At 57.5% G+C, this 22065-nt stretch overlaps 1 protein-coding gene across 1 annotated transcript in view; it reads left to right on the top strand.

Moving 5' to 3' along the window:
* Positions 1-21813, top strand: part of SPTBN4 (spectrin beta, non-erythrocytic 4) — a gene marked incomplete at its 3' end in the record, with an annotated part of 59286 nt that extends 37473 nt beyond the window's left edge. Inside the window, 16 exon segments of the mRNA XM_083877170.1 lie at positions 2320-2583; positions 4040-4264; positions 5482-5571; positions 5653-5931; positions 6570-6700; positions 6812-7016; positions 7850-8472; positions 9115-9253; positions 9336-9420; positions 11389-11585; positions 13450-13832; positions 13929-13998; positions 14793-15079; positions 16516-16689; positions 19509-19551; positions 21667-21813. Of these exon segments, the coding sequence (XP_083733296.1) occupies positions 2320-2583; positions 4040-4264; positions 5482-5571; positions 5653-5931; positions 6570-6700; positions 6812-7016; positions 7850-8472; positions 9115-9253; positions 9336-9420; positions 11389-11585; positions 13450-13832; positions 13929-13998; positions 14793-15079; positions 16516-16689; positions 19509-19551; positions 21667-21813 (3342 nt within the window).
* Positions 21814-22065: the final 252 nt, after the last annotated feature.

The following is a 22065-nucleotide window of genomic DNA, read 5'->3' on the forward strand; positions in this document are numbered from 1 at the left end:
CTCTGTGGTGTCACCCCCCTTGTGTCACCTCCCTTATGTCACCCCCCACCCTGTGGTGTCACCCCCTGTGGTGTCACCTCCGCCTGTGTCACCCCTCATGTGTCACCCCCCACCCTGTGGTGTCACCTCCCCCTGTGTCATCCCCCCTTGGTGTCACCCCAACTCGTGTCACCCCTCCCATGTCACACCCCCCAGGTCATCCCCCCTCTGGTGTCACCTCCCTTATGTCACCTCCCCTGTGTCACCTTCCCTGTGGTGTCACCCCCCCATAGTGTCACCCCCGCATAGTGTCACCCCTGCCATGGTGTCACCCCCTTTGTGTCACCTCCCTTGTTTCGTCCCTCTCATGTCACTCCCCACTGTCCCTGTGTCCCCCCCATCCTGTCACCTCCCCCGTGTCACCCCCCTTGTGTCCCCCTCTCGTGCCACCCCCCCAATAGTGTCGCTCCCACCGTGTCACCCCCCTGTGTCACCTCCCTCCTGTGTCACCCCCACCATAGTGTCACCCCTATAGTGTCACCCCATCTTGTGTCCCCCTCTTGTGTCACATCCCCTTGTGGTGTCACCTCCTCCTGTGTCACCTCCCCCTGTGTCACCCTCCCCATAGTGTCACCCCCCTCGTGTGTCACCTCCCCACAGTGTCACCTCCCCATAGTGTCACCCCCCTAGTGTCACCCCCCTCGTGTGTCACACCCCCCTGTGTCACCCCCATAGTGTCAACCCCTGTGGTGTCACCTCCAAATGTGTCACCTCCTGTGGTGTCACCCTCCCATAGTGTCACCCCCCACTTATGTCACCTCTCCTGTGTCACCCCCTTGTGTCACCTTCTCCTGTGTCACCCCTCCCCATAGTGTCACTCCCACCTTGTCACCCCTCCTGTGTCACCCCACCTTGTGTCACACCCCGTGGTGTCATCTCCCCCTGTGTCACCCCTTGTGGTGTCACTCCTCACATGTCACACCCACTGTGTCACCTCCCTGTGTCACCCTGCCATGGTGTCACCTCCCTGTGTCACCCCCCCGTGGTGTCACCCTCCCCATGTTCCCCCCCAAAACCTCCCCATTGTCCCCCCCTCGAGTCTCTCTGTGTCCCCCCCTTAACCCCAAACCCTCGTGACAAATTTTGGGGTCCCACCTTTACCCCAAACCTCACCTCAAACACTTGTAATGAATTTTGGGGTCTCACCTTGACCCAAACCCCACCTCAACTCCTCAGAATGAATTTTAGGGTTCCTCCCTTGGTCCCAAACTCCTCATGATGAATTTTGGGGTCCCACCTTGACCCCAAACCTCCCCTTGACCCCCAAACCTTGCCCCAACCCCTCGTGATGAATTTTGGGGTCCCACCTTGACCCCATAACCCCCATGAGAGAGGGAAGAGCTGCACCAACATCTCCCCACCATCCCAACCCTTTGTGATGAATTTTGGGGTTCCACCTGGACCCCAAACCTTCCCTTGACCCCAAACCTTTGCCCCAACCCCTCATGATGAATAAACCTTTGCCCCAACCCTTCCTGATGAATTTTGGGGTCTCCCCTTGACCCCAAACCCCACCCCAACCCCTCATGATGAATAAACCTTTGCCCCAACCCTTTGTGATGAATTTTGGGGTCCCACCTTGACCCCAAACCCCACCTCAACTCCTCAGAATGAATTTTAGGGTCCCTCCTTGGCCCCAAACCTCCCTTTGACCCCTTGTGATGAGTTTTGAGGTCCCACCTTGACCCCCAACCCCTTGTGATGAATTTTGGGGTCCCCCATTGACCCCATAACCCCCATGAGAGGGGAATGAGCTCCACCAACATCTCCCCACCACCCTAATCCCTCACAATGAATCTTGGGGTCCCACCTTGTCCCCAAACCCCACCTCAACTCCTCAGAATGAATTTTAGGGTCCCTTCTTGGCCCCAACCCCTCATGATGAATTTTGAGATCCCACCTTGATCCCAAACCTCCCCGTTGACCTCTTGTGATGAATTTTGGGGACCCACCTTGACCACAAACTTTGCCCCAACCCCTCATGATGAATTTTGGGGTCCCACCTTGACCCCAAACCTCCCCTTGACCCCAAACCTTGTCCCAACCCCTCACGACGAATTTTGGGATCCCACCTTGACCCCAAACCTCCCCTTGACCCCTCATGACAAATTTTGAGGTCTCCCCTTGACCCCAAACCTCCCCTTGACCCCAACCCGTTGGGATGAATTCTGGGGTCCCACCTTGACCCCAAACCCTTTGTGCTGAATTTTGGGGTCCCACCTTGACCCCAAACCTCCCCCCAACCCCCAAATGACGAATTTTGGTGTCCCCCCACCGCAGGAAGGCGAGGAGCTGGTGCAGGCCAAGCCGGAGCTGAGCGGGGCGGTGCGGCGGCAGCTGGAGGAGCTCAGGAGGTGTTGGCTGGAGCTGGAGAGCACCAGCCAGGCCCGGAGCCGGCGCTTGGCCGAGGCGGCGGCCGCAGAGCGCCTGGCCCGGAGCTACGCCGACATGGAGGCGCGGCTGGGCCGGCTGGAGGAGCAGCTGGAGACCGTGGGCGGCGGCGCCGACCTCCGCAGCGTCAGCCGGCAGCTCAAGAGGCTCCAGGTGGGCACGGGGGGGATGTCAGGGGGGTGTTGGGGGGATAAAAGGTCTTGGGTGGTCATCAGATGGTGGAGGGACGTTGGGTGTTGGAGGGACAGGGGGTCTTGGATGGTCATCAGATGTTTGGGGGACGTTGAGTGTTGGGGGGACACCAGGTCTTGGGTGGTCATTGGATGGTCGGGGGACACCAGGTCTTGGATGGTCATCAGATGTTGGGGGGACATTGGGTGTTGGGGGGACAAAAGGTCTTAGATGGTCATCAGATGTTTGGATGGTCATCAGATGGTGGGGGGACATTGGGTGTTGGGCGGACACCAGGTCTTGGTTGGTCACAAGATGTTTGGATGGTCATTGGGTATTGGAGGGACATTGGGTGTTGGAGGGACAGGAGATCTTGGGTGGTCATTGAGTGTTGGGGGGACATTGAATGTTGCGGGGACACCAGGTCTTGGGTGGTCACTGGATGTTGGGGGGACGTTGGGTGTTGGGGGGACAAAAGGTCTTGGATGGTCATTGGATGTTGAGGGGACATTGGGTATTGGGGGGACATTGGGTGGTGGGGGGACACCAGGTCTTGGATGGTCATTGGATGTTGGGGGGATACTGCGTGTTGGAGGGACACCAGGTCTTAGATGGTCATCAGGTGTTTGGATGGTCATCAGATGTTGGGGGGACATTGGGTACTGGGGGGACATTGGGTGTTGGGGAGATAAAAGGTCTTGGATGGTCATTGGATGGTGGGAGGACACCAGGTCTTGGGTGGTCATTACATGTTGGGTGGACATTGGGTGTTGGAGGGACGGGGGTCTTGGATGATCATTGGATGGTGGGGGGACATTGGATGTTGGGGGGACATTGGCTGTTGGGGGGACATTGGGTGTTGGGGGGACAAAAGGTCTTGGGTGGTCATTGCTGTTGGGGGGACATTGGCTGTTGGGGGGACATTGGGTGTTGGGGGGACAAAAGGTCTTGGGTGGTCATTGCTGTTGGGGGGACATTGGCTGTTGGGGGGACATTGGCTGTTGGGGGGACATCAAGTCTTGGATGGTCATCGGATGTTTGGGGGACATTGGGTGTTGGGGGGATGTTGGGTGTTGGGGGGACATCAAGTCTTGGATGGTCATCGGATGTTTGGGGGACATTCGGTGTTGGAGGGAAAAAAGGTCTTGGATGGCCATTGGATGTTGGGAGGATGTTGGGTGTTGGATGGTCATCAGATGTTGGGAGGACATTGGCTGTTGAGGTGACACCAGGTCTTGGATGACCATTGCTGTTGGATGGCCATTGCTGTTGGGGGGACGTTGAGTGTTGAGGTGACACCAAGTCTTGGATGGCCATTGCTCTTGGAGTTACGTTGTCTGTCGGGGGGACATTGTCTGTCGGAGTCACACCAGGTTTGGGTGGAGGCCCCATCCCATCCACCACCACCACCCTCCCCACCCCGTTTTCCCCCCGGCAGACGATGGAGTCGCAGGTGGAGGAGTGGTACAAGGAGGTGGGCGAGCTGCAGGCGCAGGCGGCGGCGCTGCCGGCGCAGGCGGCCGGGCGCGAGGCGGTGGGCGAGCGGCAGAGCGCGGTGGGGACGCGCATCGTGCGCCTCATCGAGCCCCTCAAGGAGCGACGGAGGATCCTGCTGGCCTCCAAGGAGGTCCACCAGGTCAGCCACGAGCTGGAGGATGAAGTGGTGAGTACCGGGGGCCGTGGGGTGGGGATGGGGTGGAGATGGGGATGAGATGGAGTTTGAGATGAATGGGATGGAGATGGAGATGGGATGGAGATGGAGGTGAATGGGGTGGAGATGGAGATGGGGATGGAGATGGAAATGATGGAGATGGAGATGGGATGGAGTTGGAGATGAATGGGGTGGAAATAAAAATGAGATGAAGATGGAGATGGAGATGGGGATGGGGATGGGGATGGAGATGGAAATGAAAATGGAGATGGGATGGAGTTGGAGATGGGATGAAGTTGGAGATGCATTAGATGAAGATGGAGGTGGGATGGAGTTGAGGATGGGACAGGGATGAAGATGGACATGAAGATGGAGGTGGGATGAAGGTGGAGATGAACGGGGTGGAGATGGAAATGAAAATGGAGAGGGGATGGAGTTGGAGATGGAATGGAGATGGAGATGGGATGGAGTTGGAGATGAATGGGGTGGAAATAAAAATGAGATGAAGATGGAGATGGAGATGGGGATGGGGATGGAGATGGGGATGGAGATGGAGATGGAGATGGAAATGAAAATGGAGAGGGGATGGAGTTGGAGATGGAATGGAGATGGAGATGGGATGAAGTTGGAGATGCATTAGATGAAGATGGAGGTGGGATGGAGTTGAGGATGGGACAGGGAGGAAGATGGAAATGTAGATGCAGATGGGATGGAGTTGGAGATGAATGGGATGAAGATGGAGGTGGGATGGGGATGGAGATGAGATGGGGACTGAGATGGAGACGGGACAGGGATGAAGATGGAGATGGAGATGAATGGAGTGGAGATGGGGATGGAGATGATGGAGATGGAGTTGAGGATGGAGGTGGGATGGAGTTGGAGACGGAGATGAAAATGGAGATGGGACGGAGTTGGAGATGAATGGGATGGAGGTGGAGATGGGATGAAGATGGATGGGCATGGAAATGGATGAGGATGGAGTTGGAGATGGAGATGGAAATGGGGACAGGGATGATGATAGAGTTGGGATGGAGATGGGATGGAGTTTGAGATGAATGGGGTGGAAATAAAAATGGGATGAAGATGGTGGTGGAACGGAGATGGAGATGAAGATGGAGACGGAAATAAAAATGGAGATGGAGATGGAGATGGAGATGAGATGGGATGGAGGTGAACACAGAACTGGGGACAGGGCACAGCAATGACACCCAGGTCCACCCCATCCCCAGATGTGGGTCCAGGACCGCCTGCCCTTGGCCATGCTGAAGGACCACGGCACCAACCTCCAGACCGTCCAACAATTCATCAAGAAGAACCAGGTCAGCACCCACACCCCCCACTGGGATGGGGGGACCCTCCCCACCCCAAACCCCCCACCCACCTCCACCCCACCCCTGCAGAACCTGCGCCGGGAGATCCAGGTGCACCGGCCCCGCGTGGACGAGGTGCTGGAACGCGCCGCCGCCGTGGCCTCCATCAAGAGCCCCGAGGCCGAGGGCGTGCGGTGCCTCCTGGAGAGGCTGGGCACCATGTGGGCCGAGCTGCAGGAGCACACGGAGCGCCGGCAGCAGGCCCTGGACGCCACCTACCAGCTGGAGCAGTACTACTTCGACGTGGCCGAGGTGGAGTCGTGGCTGGGAGAGCAGGAGCTGCTCCTGATGAACGAGGAGAAGGGGAAGGTGCGGTTGCTTGGGTTGGGTTTTGGTGGTTGGGTTGGTTGGATTGGGTAGGTTGGGTTGGTGGGTCAGCTTGGTTGGATTGATTAATTTAATTGGGTGAATTGGGTTGGTTTGGTCATGTTGGGTTGTGTGGTTTCATTAATTGGGTGAATTGGGTTGGTTGGGTCTCGGGTTGGGTTGGGTTGGGTTGGGTCAGTTGAGTTGGGTTGGTTGAGTTGGGTCGGTTGAGTTGGATTGGTTGAGTTGAGTCAGTTGAGTTGGGTTGGTTGGATTGGCTGAATTGGGTCGGTTGAGTTGGGTCAGTTGAGTTGGGTCGGTTGAGTTGGGTCGGTTGAGTTGGGTTGGTTGGGTTGGTTGGTTGGGTTGGTTGAGTTGGGTCGGTTGGTTGGGTCGGTTGAGTTGGGTCGGTTGGTTAGGTCGGTTGAGTTGGGTTGGTTGGGTTGGTTGAGTTGGGTCAGTTGGTTGGGTTGGCTGAGTTGGGTCGGTTGGTTGGGTCGGTTGGTTGGGTCAGTTGAGTTGAGTCGGTTGAGTTGAGTCGGTTGAGTTGAGTCGGTTGAGTTGGGTCGGTTGAGTTGGGTCGGTTGAGTTGGGTCGATTGAGTTGGGTCCAACGGCCAACCCCACCCCACGCCACGCCAGGACGAGCAGAGCACCCTCCAACTCCTCAAGAAGCACCTCCTCACCGAACAAACCGTCGAGAACTACGAGGAGACCATCGCCCAACTCTCCCGCCAGTGCCGCGCCCTCCTGGAGCTCGGCCACCCCCAGAGGTCCGTCCACGCCCACCCCACGCCCCCAACCCACCCCAAACCCACCCCAAACCCACCAGACCCCCCGGGCACCGCCGGGGCTGACGGGCGCCGTGTCCCTCACTCACGCAGCGAACAGGTCAGCAGGCGGCAGTCGCAGGTTGACCGGCTGTACGTGTCTCTGAAGGACCTGGTGGAGGAGCGCAAGGTCAAGCTGGAGCAGCAGTACTGGCTCTACCAGCTCAACCGCGAGGTGGACGAGCTGGAGCACTGGATCGCCGAGAAGGAGGTGGTGGCCGGCTCGCCCGAGCTGGGGCAGGACTTCGAGCACGTCACGGTGAGCCAGGACGGCGCCGCGGTGGGTTTGGTGGTGGGTTGAGGTGGGGGGAGAAGTTTGGTGGAGGTTCTGACTCGGGGTGGGGTGATGAGGAGGTTTTCTGAGCTCTGTCAGAGGTTCTGGTATCGTCCTGAGGGTTCTGGGGGTGTTCCAGGCTCTGTGCTGAGTGTCCTGGTACTGTCCCTGCCCCGTTCTGGGGGTCCTGGCACCATCCTGGTGGTCCTGGTACCATCTCTGACCCATCCTGGTGGTCCTGGCACCATCCTGGTGGTCCTGGGTGTCACCTCTGTCCCTTGGGTGGGAGTCCTGTCACCATCCCTGCCCCATCCTGGTGGTCCTGGCACCATCCTGGTGGTCCTGGCACCATCCTGGTGTCCTGGGTGTCACCTCTGTCCCCTGGGTGGGGGTCCTGTCACCATCCCTGCCCCATCCTGGTGGTCCTGGGTGTCACTTCTGTCCCCTAGGTGGGGTCCTGTCACTATTCCTGTCCTATCCTGATGGTCCTGGGTGTCACCTCTGTCCCCTGGGTGGGGGCCCTGCCACCACCCCTGCCCCATCCTGGTGGTCCTGCCACCATCCCCACCCCACCCTGGGGGTCCCCAGCCCCACCCAGCCCTGCCCCCTGCCCCATCCTGGTGGTCCTGGCACCGTCCTGGTGGTCCTGGGTGTCATCTCTGTCCCCTGGGTGAGGGTCCTGCCACCATCCCTGCCCCATCCTGCTGGTCCTGGGTGTCACCTCTGTCCCCTGGGTGGGGGTCCTGCCCCACCCGGGGGTCCCCAGCCCCGCCCAGCCCTGACCCCAGCCCCACGGGTGCCCCGGGCCCCCCCCTCAGCTGCTGCAGGAGAAGTTCCTGGAGTTCGCCAGCGAGACGGGCAGCGTGGGCCAGGAGCGCATCGCCGCCGTCAACCAGATGGTGGACGAGCTCATCGACTACGGCCACACCGACGCCGCCACCATCGCCGAGTGGAAGGACGGCGTCAACGAGGCCTGGGCCGACCTCCTGGAGCTGATGGAGACCCGGGCCCAGATGCTGGCGGCCTCGCACGAGCTGCACAAGTTCTTCAACGACTGCAAGGAGGTGCTGGGGCAGATCGAGGAGAAGCGGCAGCGCCTGCCCGAGCTGGCGGCCAGGGAGGGCAGGAGCTCGGCCGGAGCCTTGCAGAGAGCCCTGGACGCCTTCGAGCACGACGTGGAGGTGCTGGTGACGCAGGTGAGGCAGCTGCAGGAGGGGGCGGCGCAGCTGAGGACGCTCTACGCCGGCGACAACGCCGAGGCCATCGCCGGGAGGGAGCAGGAGGTGCTGAGGGCCTGGAAGGAGCTGCTGGCGGCGTGCGAGGAGTGCCGGCTGCACGTGGCCAGCGTGGCCGACAAGATCCGCTTCGTGGGCACCGTCAGGGACCTGCTGGCCTGGATGGACGGCGTGCTCCACCAGATGGGCGCCGGGGAGAAGCCCAGGTACGGGAGGAGGTGGTTGGGGATGTGGCCTGGTCCATCCCAAGGTGCCAGTCCTGGTCCATCTGAGGATCCAAGTCCTGGTCTATTCCAAAACCATGTCTTGGTCCATCTGAGGTTCCGTGTCCTGTCCCACCATGTCCTGGCCTCTCCTGGTGCCACCATCCTGTGTCTTGGTCCATCTGAGGATCCATGTCCTGTCCCATATGGACCCAAGGACATGTCCTGGTCCATCCCAAGGTCCCAGTCCTGGTCCATCTGAGGATCCATGTCCTGTCCCACCATGTCCTGGCATCTCCATGGTGCCACCATCCTGTGTCCTGGTCCATCTGAGGATCCATGTCCTGTCCCACATGGATCCAAGGTCCCAGTCCTGGTCCATCTGAGGATCTGGGCCCTGGTCCGTCTGAGGATCCATGTCCTGTCCCACCATGTCCTGGCCTGTCATGGTGCCACCATCCCATGTCCTGGTCCATCTGAGGGTCCCTGCCCTGTCCCCCCACAGCCCCAAGCCCCCCACCCTCTCCCACTAGGAGGACCCCACCCCCTTCCCCGTGCCACTGTCCCCTCCCAGCCCCCCCAGCCCCCCGTCCATCCCCACCCCACGCCGGGGTCTGTGCCCACCCCGTCCCTGCCCCGCCCCAGGGACGTGTCCTCGGTGGAGCTGCTGATGAACGACCACCAAAGCCTCAAGACGGAGATGGAGGCCCGGGCCAAGAACGTGGCCACCTGCCTGGAGCTGGGCAAGACCCTCATCCTCAGCAAGAGCCCCGCGGCCGACGAGGTGCCCGGGGAGGGGGGCGAGGTGGGGACGGGGCCTGGAGGGATTTTGGGGTGTCCTGACCCACGTCTCCCCCTCCCCACAGATCAAATCCCACATGGAGAAGCTGCTGGCCAAGAAGAAGGAGATGACAGAGAAGTGGGACAAGCACTGGGAGTGGCTGCAGCAGAGTGAGTGACAGCCCCAGGGGACACCGCGGGGACATCAGAGGGGTTTGGGGGGACATCAGGAGGGGTTTGGGGGGACATCAGGAGGGGTTTGGGGGACGTTGAGTGGTGGGGGGACAGCAGGGCTTGGGGTGTTGGAGGTCACCCCCAGTTTATGGGGGTCACCAGGGTGTGGGGACATCAAATTATGGGGACACCAAATTATGGGAAAAACCAAATTAGAAGGGACACCAAATTATGGGAGAGGCCAGACTATGGGTGACACCAAATTATGGAGGACACCAAATTATGAAGAAAAACAAATTATGGGAGCCAGCAGACCATGGGTGTCCCCAAGCCCTGAGGTGTCCCCAAACACTGAGATGTCCCCAAACCCCAAGGTGTCCCCAAACCCCAAGGTGTCCCCAAACCTTGAGGTGTCCCCAAGCCCTGAGATGTCCCCAAACCCCATGGCACCCCCATCCCAATGCCCCCATCCCCGCGGCGACCCCAAAAATGGCCCCAAAATTAGCCCCAAATCAGTCCCAAATCGGCCCCAAATCAGTCCCAAAATCAGCCCCAAAATCACCCAAAGTAAGACTGAAAATCACCCAAAATCACCCCAAAATCAGCCCAAAAATGGCCCCAAAATCCGACCAAAATCAGCCCCAAATTGGCCCTAAATGGGTCCCAAAATAAACTCAAAATGCAACAAAATTGGCCCCAAATTGGCCCCGAATTGGCACCAAAATCAGCCGCAAATCAGCCCAAAATTTGACCAAAAATGGCCCTAAATTGGCCCCAAATCCAACCAAAACCAGCCCCAAATCTGACCGAAATCATCCCAAAAATCGGCCCCAAATCTGACTGAAATCACCCCAAAATCAGCCCCGAACTGGCCCCAAATCAGCCCCGAATCAGCCCCAAAATCGGCCCCAAAATCTGACCAAAAATGGCCCCAAATTGGCCCCAAATTGGTCCCAAATTAATCCCAAAATGCAACAAAATCGGCCCCGAATTGGCACCAAAATCAACCCCAAATCTGCCCCAAATCAGCCCAAATTCTGACCAAAAATGGCCCCAAATTGGCCCCAAATCCAACCAAAACCAGCCCCAAATCTGACCGAAATCACCCCAAACTCGGCCCCAAATCTGACGAAAATCAGACCCAAATCGGCCCCAAATCAGCTCAAAATCCAACCAAAACCAGCCCCAAATCCAACCAAAAACAGCCCCAAATCTGACCAAAATCATCCCTAAATCGGCCCCAAATCTGACCAAAATCAGCCCCGAATCCGCCCCCAAATCAGCCCCAAATTGGCCCCAAATTGGTCCCAAATTAACCCCAAAATCCAACAAAATCGCCCCCGAACTGGCACCAAAATCAGCCCCAAATCTGCCCCAAATCTGACCGAAATCACCCCAAAATCGGCCCCAAATCCGACCAAAACCAGCCCCAAATCTGACCGAAATCACCCCAAATCTGACCGAAATCACCCCAAATCTGACCGAAATCACCCCAAACTCGGCCCCAAATCTGACCGAAATCACCCCAAATCTGACTGAAATCACCCCAAACTCGGCCCCAAATCTGACCGAAATCACCCCAAATCTGACTGAAATCCCCCCAAACTCGGCCCCAAATCTGACCGAAATCACCCCAAATCTGACCGAAATCACCCCAAACTCGGCCCCAAATCTGACCGAAATCACCCCAAATCTGACCGAAATCCCCCCAAACTCGGCCCCAAATCTGACCGAAATCACCCCAAATCTGACTGAAATCACCCCAAACTCGGCCCCAAATCTGACCGAAATCACCCCAAATCTGACTGAAATCACCCCAAACTCGGCCCCAAATCTGACCGAAATCCCCCCAAACTCGGCCCCAAATCTGACCGAAATCCCCCCAAACTCGGCCCCGAACTGGCCCCAAATGAGCCCCGAACCGGCGACCCCTCGGCGCTGAGCACGCCGCGGCTGTGCCGGCAGTGCGCGAGGTGCACCAGTTTGCCCAGGAGGCCGTGGTGGCCGACGCGTGGCTGACGGCGCAGGAGCCGCTGCTGCGGAGCCAGGAGCTGGGCAGCAGCGTGGACGAGGTGGAGCAGCTCATCCGGCGGCACGAGGCCTTCCGGAAAGCGGCGGCGGCCTGGGAGGAGAGGTTCAGCTCCCTGCGGCGCCTCACCACGGTACGGCGCTGTCACCAGGGTGTCACCAGGGTTAGGGGTGTCACCAGGGTTAGGGGTGTCACCAGGGTGTCACCAGGGCCAAGGGTGTCACCAGGGTGTCACCAGGGTTAGGGGTGTCACCTGGGGTGTCACCAGGGCTGGGATGTCACCAGGGATGTCACCAGGGGTGTCACCAGGGATGTCCCCAGGGGTGTCACCAGGGCCAGGGATGTCACCAGAGATGGGGATGTCACCAGGGCTGAAGATGTCACCAGGGCTGGGATGTCACCAGGGGTGTCACCAGGATGGGGCTGGGGGTGTCAACAGGGGTGTCATCAGGGGTGTCACCAGGCCAGGGGTGTCATCAGGGCTGGGATGTCCCCAGGGATGTCCCCAGGGATGTCCCCAGGGATGTTCCCAGGGATGTCACCAGGGGTGTCACCAGGGATGTCACCAGGAGTGTCACCAGGGCTGGGATGTCACCAGGGTTAGAGGTGTCACCAGGGACGTCTCCAGGGCTGGGGGTGTCACCAGGGTGTCACCAGGGGTGTCACTAGGGGTGGGATGTCACCAGGGGTGTCACCAGGGGTGTCACTAGGGGTGGGATGTCACCAGGGGTGTCACCAGGGATGTCAGCAGGGGTGGGATGTCAGCAGGGCTGGGGATGTCACCAGGGCTGGGGGTGTCACCAGGGGTGTCACCAGCAGTATCACCAGGGTGTCCCCAGGGCTGGGCTCTGCTCAAACTCAGCAGAACCATCTCCTCATCTGAGCTTGGTCTTTGTTCTGGTCCCATCTCTGTCATTGTTCCCATTGCTGGCTTTGTCTTCGTTATCTCTGTCTTCATCTCTGTTTTCATCTTCGTTCCTGTCCCATCCCCAACTCATCCCTGTCCCCATCTCATCTCCATCATCTCCATCTCCATCCCACTTTCCTCTCCATCTCATTCCCATCTACATGTCCATCACCATTCCATCTCCATCCCATCGCCATCATCTCCATCCCATCTTCATTTTCATTCCATATCCATTATCTCCATCATCCCCATCCCATCCCCATCTCCATCACTTCCACCATCTCCATCTCCATCTCATCTCCGTTATCTCCATCATCCCCATCCCATCTCCATCATCTCCATCCCATATCCATGATCTCCATTATCTTCCCATCTCCATCTCATCCCCATCTCATCTCCATCTCCATCTCCATTGTCTTCATCCCACCTTCATCTCCATCTCAACCCCATCTACATGTCCATCACCATCCCATCTCCATCTCCATCTTCATCTCCATTCCATATCCATTATCTCCATCATCCCCACTCCATCTCCATCTTCATCCCCATCTCATCTCCATCTCCATCCCATCTTCATCTCTATCATCTCCATCATCTCCGTCCCATATCCATGATCTCCATTATCTTCATCTCCATCCCCATCCCCATCTCATCTCCATCGTCTCCATCTCCATCCCCATCTCCATCATTTCCACCATCCCCATCTCCATCCCCATCTCCATCCCATCTTCATCATCTCCATTCCATATCCATTATCTCCATCATCTCCATCTCATCTCCATCATCTCCATTATCTCCATCCATGATCTCCATCTCTATCCCCATCTCCCTAATTTCCACCATCTCCATCTCCACCCCATCTCCATCCCCATCTCATCTACATCCCACCTTCATCCCCATCTCATCTCCCTCCCATCTCCATTATCTCCATCATCCCCATCTCCATCTCCATCCCATCTTCATCTCCATCCTCTCCATCATTTCTATTATCTCCATCATCTCCATCTCCATCCCCTTCTCCATCATTTCCACCATCTCCATCCCATTTCCATCCCCATCTCCCTCATCCCCACCCCACCTCTGGGGTCAGCTGGAGAAGCTCAAGGCCGAGCAGAACAAGCAGCCCCCGACCCCCCTCCTGACCCGCAAATTCCCTGCGGAGCCCCCGGCCGGTGCCGACCCTCGGCGGCCGGAGCCGCGCGTGGCCTACGTCCGGCACGAGCTGCGGCCGGAGCGCCTCCAGCCCCGGCTCGACCGCGTCCAGCCTCCGGCCGCCGACGGGGCACCGGCCGAGCCTCCTCCGGCCACCCCCGCGGTCGCTGCGGTGACCACCGCGGAGCCTCCGGCCGCCCCCAAGGCCGAGGAGGGCGGCGAGGCGCGGCCGGAGCGGCGCCGGGAGCGCCGGGAGCGCCGGCTGGAGCGGCAGGAGTCCAGCGAGCCGGAGCCGCCGCGGCACGACGGGAAGGGCAGCGGGTGAGCCGGGGGACACCGGGGACACGGTGGGGACGCCGCGGGGACGGGGACGGCGCCGAGGTGACCCCAGAGTGGTCCCCAAATGTCCTCCAGCAGCAAAGCCACCCTGGCCGACATCGTGGAGCAGCTGCAGGAGAAGGAGGCGGGCGGCCCCGTGCCGGCCTCGGTGAGTCTGTGCTGGTGCCTTGGTGACCCTCTGGTGTCCCCTTGGTGAGCCTTTGGTGGCCCTTTGGGTTCCTCTCGGTGGCCCCTTGGATTCCTCTTGGTGGCCCCTTGGATTCCTCTTGGTGGCCCTTTGGGTTCTCCTTGGTGGCCCCTTCATGTCCCACTGGAGACCCCTCAGTTTCCCCTCTATGTCCCCCTTAGTGTCCCCTCAGTGTCCCCCTGAATGTTCCCTCCATGTCCCACTGGAGATCCCTCAGTGTCCCCTCACTGTCCCCCTTAGTGTCCCCTCAGTGTCCCCTCCATGTCCCTTTCATTGTCCTCTCCATGTCCCACTGGAGATCCCTCAGTGTCCCCTCCATGTCCCCCTCAGTGTCCCCTCATTGTCCCCTCCATGTCCCTCTGGACATCCCCCAGTGTCCCCTCACTGTCCCCCTGGATGTCCTCTCACTCTCTCCTGGTGTCCCCTTGTGTCCCCAGCCCTGTGACTGCGACTCCCCAGCCCCGATGACCCCCTGGACATCCCCCAGTGTCCCCTGGTGTCCCCTCACTGTCCCCTGGTGTCCCCTGCCGTCCCCAGCCCCGTGAGCGCGACTCCCCGGCCCCGATGACCCCCTGGACATCCCCCAGTGTCCCCTGGACATCCCCCAGTGTCCCCAGTGTCCCCTGGTGTCCCCTCACTGTCCCCTGCCATCCCCAGCCCCGTGAGCGCGACTCCCCGGCCCCGATGACCCCCTGGACATCCCCCAGTGTCCCCAGTGTCCCCAGTGTCCCCTCACTGTCCCGTGCCATCCCCAGCCCCGTGAGCGCGACTCCCCGGCCCGTCTCCCCGCCGGCCCCGAGGCTCTCCCGGAGAGGACCCCCCGGCCGGACCGTCCCCGCGCCCGTGACCGTCCCAAGCCTCGGCGCCGGCCGCGCCCCAAGGACTCGTCGCAGGGCCCGGGGGAGCCGCGGCGCTCGCGGTCGGCGCCGGCACAGGGCAGCGCTCCCCCGCCGCCGCCGCCGCCGGCGCACACGGTGACGCACGAGGGGTTCCTGCTGCGCAAGCACGAGCTGGACGGCGCCGGGAAGAAGGCCTCCAACAGGTCTGGGGGGCTCACCGAGGGGTGGGGGGCGTCAGTGGTTCAGCAGAATTTGGGGGGTTGTCCAAGAGTTGAGGGGTCTCCAAGGGTTGGAGGGTCACCAAGGGTTGGGGTTCACCAAGGGTTGGGGGGTCACCAAGAGTTGGGGGGTTCATCCAGGGTTGAGGGTTCTCCAGGTGTTGGGGGTTCACCAAGGGTTGGGGTTTGTCAATGGTCACCCAGAATTTGGGGATTCTCCAAGTGTTGAGGGGTCTCCTAGAGTTGGAGGTTCTCCAAGTGTTGAAGGTTCACCAAGGGTTGGGGGGTCAACAAGAGCTGGAGGTTCACCAAGAGTTGAGGCATCTCCAAGGGTTGGGGGTTGTCCAAGTGTTGGGGGTTCTCCAGGTGTTGGGGGTTCTCCAAGGGTTGGGGTTTTGTCAATGGTTCACCCAGAATTTGGGGGTTCTCCAAGAGTTGAGGGGTCTCCAAGTGTTAGGGGTTCTCCAAGTTTTGAGGGTTCACCAAGGGTGGAGGTTTGTCAATGGTCACCCAGAATTTGGGGTTCTCCAAGGGTTGAGGGGTCTCCAGGTGTTGGAGGTTCTCCAAGTGTTGAATGTTCACCAAGAGTTGGGGGGTCACCAAGGGTTGGGGGGTCAACAAGGGTTGAGGGGTCTCCAAGAGTTGGGGGTTCACAAAGAGTTGAGGGGTCTCCAAGGGTTGAGGGGTCTCCAAGAGTTGGGGTTCACCAAGAGTTGGGGTTCACCAAGGGTTGGAGGTTCTCCAAGGGTTGAGGTTCATCAATGATCCACCAGAATTTGGGGCTTCACCAAGAGTTGAGGGGTCTCCAAGAGTTGAAGGTTCATCAAGAGTTGAGGGTTCACCAAGGGTTGGGGGGTCACCAAGAGTTGAAGGTTCACCAAGGGTTGAGGTTCATCAATGGTCCACCAGAATTTGGGGGTCACCAAGAGTTGAGGGGTCTCCAAGTGTTGGGGCTTCACCAAGGGTTGGGGGGTCTCCAAGAGTTGAAGGTTCTCCAAGGGTTGAGGGGTCTCCAAGTGTTGGGGTTCATCAAGAGTTGAGGGTTCACCAAGAGTTGGGGCTTCACCAAGAGTTGAGGGGTCTCCAAGAGTTGAGGCTTCACCAAGAGTTGAGGGGTCTCCTAGAGTTGGGGGGTCACCAAGTGTTGGGGGTTCTCCAAGGCTTGAACGTTCTCCAAGGGTTGGGGTTTATCAATGATCCACCAGAATCTGGGAATTCTCTAAGGGTTGAAGGTTCTCCGAGAGTTGGGTGTTTACCAAGGGTTGGAGGTTCTCCAAGGGTTGAGGTCCATCAATAACCCACCAGAATTTGGGGGTCCACCAAGAGTTTGAGGCTCCCCCAACAACCCAACCCTCACCTCCAATGACCCCCCACCATCTTGGGGGTCTCCCCCACCCCTCAAACCCCCCCAAACCCCGCAGGTCGTGGGTGAACCTCTACTGCGTCCTGGCCAAGGGCGACCTGGGTTTCTACAAGGACGCCAAGGGCCCGGCGGCCGGCGCCACGCACGCCGGGGAGCCCCTGCTCAGCCTGCACCGCGCCGCCTGCGACGTCGCCGCCGACTACAAGAAGAAGAAAAACGTCTTCAAGCTCAAGTCAGTTCGGGGTTTGGGTTTTGTTTTTTGTTTTTTTTTGGGGGGGGGAGGATGTTCAGTGGTGGTTTTGGGGTCTCCTGTTGATTTGGGCGGGTTTTGATGTCACTTTTGGGTATCTGATGCCACTTCTGGAGTGTCTTGATGCAATTTTTGGGGTCTCCTGTTGATTTGGGTGGTTCTGATGACGTTTTTGGGGTTTTGTTTTGGTTTTTTGGCATCTCTGATGCCACTTTTGGGGTCTCTGATGCCACTTTTGGGGTCTCTGATGCCACTTTTGGGGTGTCTTGACACAATTTTTGGGGTCTCCTGTTGATTTGGGTGTCTCTGACGTCACTTTTGGGGTGTCTGGTGTCACTTTTGGGGTCTCCTGTTGATTTTGGTGGGTTCCGATTCCGTTTTTGGGATGCCTGATGCTGTTTTTGGGGGTGTCTGACACCATTTTTGGGGTCTCCTGTTGATTTGGGTGTCTCTGATGCCACTTTTTGGGGTGTCTGGTGTCACTTTTGGGGTCTCCTGTTGATTTGGGCGGGTTCTGATGCCACTTTTGGGGTGTCTGACACAATTTTTGGGGTCTCCTGTTGATTTGGGTGGGTTCTGACACCATTTCTGGGGTGTCCGACACCATTTTTGGGGTGTCTGGTGTCACTTTTGGGGTCTCTGATGCCACTTTTGTGGCCTCTGACACCGTTTTTGGGGTCCCCTGTTGACTTTGGTTTGTTCTGATGCCACTTTTGGGGTGTCTGACACCATTTTTTGGGGTGTCTGGTGTCACTTTTGGTGGCCCCACCGACTACAAGAAGAAGAAAAACGTCCTTCAAGCTCAAGTCAGTTCGGGGTTTGGGCTTTTTTTTTGCTGATTTTGGGGTCTGTGGTACCGTTTTTGGGGTCTCGTTTTGGTTTTTTGGCATCTCTGATGCCACTTCTGTGGCCTCTGACACCATTTTTGGGGTCTCCTGTTGATTTGAGTGGGTTCTGAAGCCACTTTTGGGGTGTCTGTTGCCACTTTTGGGGCATCTGGGTCACTTTTGGGGTCTCCTCTTCATTTGGGCGGGTTCTGAAGTCAATTTTGGGGTCTCATTTTGTTTTTTGGTGTCTCTGATGCCACTTTTGGGGTCTCTGATGCTGGTTTTGGGGTGTCTGACACAATTTTTGGGGTCTCCTGTTGATTTGAGCGGGTTCCGATGCCATTTTTGGGGTCTCGTTTTGGTTTTTTGGTGTCTCTGATGGTGTTTTTGGGGTCTCATGTTGATTTAGGCGGTTTCTGAAGCCACTTTTGGGTCTCTGTTGCCACTTTTGGGGTGTCTGACACCGTTTTTGGGGTCTCCTCTTGATTTTGGTGGGTTTTCAAGCCAAATTTGGGGTCTCCCATTGATTTGGGTGGGTTCTGAAGCCACTTTTGGGGTGTCCGACACCATTTTTTGGGGTGTCTGGTGCCACTTTTGGGGTGTCTGATGTCACTTTTGTGGCCTCTGACACCGTTTTTAGGGTCCCCTGTTGACTTTGGTGTGTTCTGATGTCACTTTTGGGGTGTCTGATGCTGTTTTTGGGGTCTCCTGTTGATTTGGGCGGGTTCTGACACCATTTCTGGGGTGTCCGACACCATTTTTGGGGTGTCTGGTGTCACTTTTGGGGTCTCTGATGCCACTTTTGTGGCCTCTGACACCGTTTTTGGGGTCCCCTGTTGACTTTGGTTTGTTCTGATGCCACTTTTGGGGTGTCTGACACCATTTTTTGGGGTGTCTGGTGTCACTTTTGGTGGCCCCACCGACTACAAGAAGAAGAAAAACGTCTTCAAGCTCAAGTCAGTTCGGGGTTTGGGCTTTTTTTTTGCTGATTTTGGGGTCTGTGGTACCGTTTTTGGGGTCTCGTTTTGGTTTTTTGGCATCTCTGATGCCACTTCTGTGGCCTCTGACACCATTTTTGGGGTCTCCTGTTGATTTGAGTGGGTTCTGAAGCCACTTTTGGGGTGTCTGTTGCCACTTTTGGGGCATCTGGGTCACTTTTGGGGTCTCCTCTTCATTTGGGCGGGTTCTGAAGTCAATTTTGGGGTCTCATTTTGTTTTTTGGTGTCTCTGATGCCACTTTTGGGGTCTCTGATGCTGGTTTTGGGGTGTCTGACACAATTTTTGGGGTCTCCTGTTGATTTGAGCGGGTTCCGATGCCATTTTTGGGGTCTCGTTTTGGTTTTTTGGTGTCTCTGATGGTGTTTTTGGGGTCTCATGTTGATTTAGGCGGTTTCTGAAGCCACTTTTGGGTCTCTGTTGCCACTTTTGGGGTGTCTGACACCGTTTTTGGGGTCTCCTCTTGATTTTGGTGGGTTTTCAAGCCAAATTTGGGGTCTCCCATTGATTTGGGCGGGTTCCAATGCCATTTCTGGGGTGTCCGACACCATTTTTTGGGGTCTCTGGTGCCACTTTTGGGGTCTCTGGTGTCACTTTTGGGGTCTCTGATGCCACTTTTGTGGCCTCTGACACTGTTTTTAGGGTCCCCTGTTGACTTTGGTTTGTTCTGATGCCACTTTTGGGGTGTCTGATGCTGTTTTGGGGGTCTCTGACACCATTTTTGGGGTCTCCTGTTGATTTAGGCGGTTTCTGAAGCGACTTTTGGGGTGTCTGTTGCCACTTTTGTGGCATCTGGTGTCACTTTTGGGGTCTCCTGTTGATTTGGGCGGGTTCCGATGCCGTTTTTGGGGTCTCATTTTGTTTTTTGGCGTCTCTGATGCCACTTTTGTGGCCTCTGACACCTTTTTTGGGGTCCCCTGGTGGCCCTGACCCCCCAAATCCCGGGGACAAGGTGACAATGTCCCTCCTCTCTCGCAGGACGAGCGACGGGAGCGAGTTCCTGCTGCAGGCCAAGGACGAGGTGGGGATTTGGGGGGTCCCTGTGGGGTTTTGGGGGGTCCCTGTGGGGTTTGGGGGGTCCCTGTGGGGTTTTGGGGGGTCCCTGTGGGGTTTGGGGGGTCCCTGTGGGGTTTGGGGGGTCTCATGGTGATTTTGGGGGTCTGGGGATGATTTTGGGGGGTCTGGGGGTGATTTTGGGGGTCTCATGGTGATTTTGGGGGGTCTGGGGGTGATTTTGGGGGTCTGATGGTGATTTTGGGGGTCTGGGGGTGATTTTGGGGGTCTCATGGTGATTTTGGGGGGGTCTGGGGGTGATTTTGGGGGGTCTGGGGGTGATTTTGGGGGGTCTCATGGTGATTTTGGGGGTCTCATGGTGATTTTGGGGGTCTGGGGGTGATTTTGGGGGGTCTGGGGGTGATTTGGGGGGTCTGGGGGTGATTTTGGGGGGTCTCATGGTGATTTTGGGGGTCTGGGGGTGATTTTGGGGTGTCTGACCCTGTTTTTAGGATTTCTGACCCTATTTTTGGGGTCCCCAACCCCATTTTTGGTGTCCCTGACCCCATTTTCGGTGCCCCTAATCCCATTTTCGGGGTCCCTCACCCCATTTTTTGTGTCCCCAACCCCATTTTTAATGCCCCTGACCCCATTTTTGGGGTGTTTGATCCCATTCTCGGGGTCCCTCACCCCATTTTCAGCACCCCTGACCCCATTTTTGGGGTCCCTAATCCCATTTTCAGGCTCTCAAAACCCATTTTTGGGCTCTTTAACCCCATTTTCAGGGTCCCAAACCCCATTTTCAGGGTCTCTAACCCCATTTTTGGTGACCCTCACCCCATTTTCAGTGCCCCCAACCCCATTTTCGGGGTCCCTCACCCCATTTTCGGGGTGTTTGATCCTATTTTGGGCCCCCCTGACCCCATTTCTGCCCCGCAGGAGGAGATGCAGGGCTGGCTGCGGGCTCTGGGGGTCTCTAATCTCATTTTCGGGGTCTCTAATCCCATTTTTGGGGTCTCTAATCCCATTTTCGGGGTCTCTAATCTCATTTTCGGGGTCTCTAATCCCAATTTTGGGGTCTCTAATCCCATTTTCGGGGTCTCTAACCCCATTTTTGGGGTCTCTAATCTCATTTTTGGGGTCTCTAACCCCATTTTTGGGGTCTCTAACCCCATTTTCGGGGTCTCTAACCCCAATTTTGGGGTCTCTAACCCCATTTTCGGGGTCTCTAACCCCATTTTCGGGGTCTCTAATCCCATTTTTGGGGTCTCTAATCTCATTTTCGGGGTCTCTAATCCCATTTTCGGGGTCTCTAATCCCATTTTTGGGGTCTCTAATCCCATTTTCGGGGTCTCTAACCCCATTTTCGGGGTCTCTAACCCCATTTTCTGCCCCGCAGGAGGAGATGCAGGGCTGGCTGCGGGCTCTGGGTGTCTCTAATCCCATTTTCGGGGTCTCTAACCCCATTTTCGGGGTCTCTAACCCCATTTTCGGGGTCTCTAATCCCATTTTCTGCCCCGCAGGAGGAGATGCAGGGCTGGCTGCGGGCTCTGGGGGTCTCTAATCCCATTTTCGGGGTCTCTAATCCCATTTTCGGGGTCTCTAACCCCATTTTCGGGGTCTCTAACCCCATTTTCTGCCCCGCAGGAGGAGATGCAGGGCTGTCTGCGGGCTCTGGGGTCTCTAATCCCATTTTCGGGGTCTCTAACCCCATTTTCAGGGTCTCTAATCCCATTTTTGGGGTCTCTAACCCCATTTTTGGGGTCTCTAATCCCATTTTCGGGGTCTCTAATCTCATTTTTGGGGTCTCTAACCCCATTTTCAGTGCCCCTAATCCCATTTTCGGGGTCTCTAACCCCATTTTCTGCCCCGCAGGAGGAGATGCAGGGCTGGCTGCGGGCCCTGGGGGTCTCTAATCCCATTTTTGGGGTCTCTAATCCCATTTTGGGGTCTCTAATCCCGTTTTTGGGGTCTCTAATCTCATTTTCTGCCCCGCAGGAGGAGATGCAGGCCTGGCTGCGGGCTCTGGGGGTCTCTAATCCCATTTTCGGGGTCTCTAACCCCATTTTCGGGGTCTCTAACCCCATTTTTGGGGTCTCTAATCCCATTTTCGGGGTCTCTAACCCCATTTTCTGCCCCGCAGGAGGAGATGCAGGGCTGGCTGCGGGCTCTGGCCGCCAGCACACAGGAACACGCCGAGCTGGCCCGGTGGCACCAGGGGCTCCTCACCACGTCCTCCACCGACGAGGGGCTGCCCCGGCGCGACCCCGACCGGCCCCGCAGGAAGTGACAGCCCCAATTTACCCTCCTGGAGCCCCAAAATCCCAATTTGGGGTCCCAACTTTATCCCAGTCCTGGGTCTGGGGTCCCACCGTCACCTTAAAATCCGAATTTTGGGTCCCAAGCCCCGGGTTTATGGTCCTGACCTCCCTAAATCCGAATTTTGGGGTCCCACTTTCATCCCAGTCCTGGGTTTGGGGTCCCACCTTCACCTTAAAATCCGAATTTTGGGGTCCTGGACTCCCCAAACCCAATTTCGGGG

This window comes from Zosterops lateralis, assembly GCF_965231275.1.
Source record: "Zosterops lateralis genome assembly, chromosome: 23".
NCBI lineage: Eukaryota > Metazoa > Chordata > Aves > Passeriformes > Zosteropidae > Zosterops > Zosterops lateralis.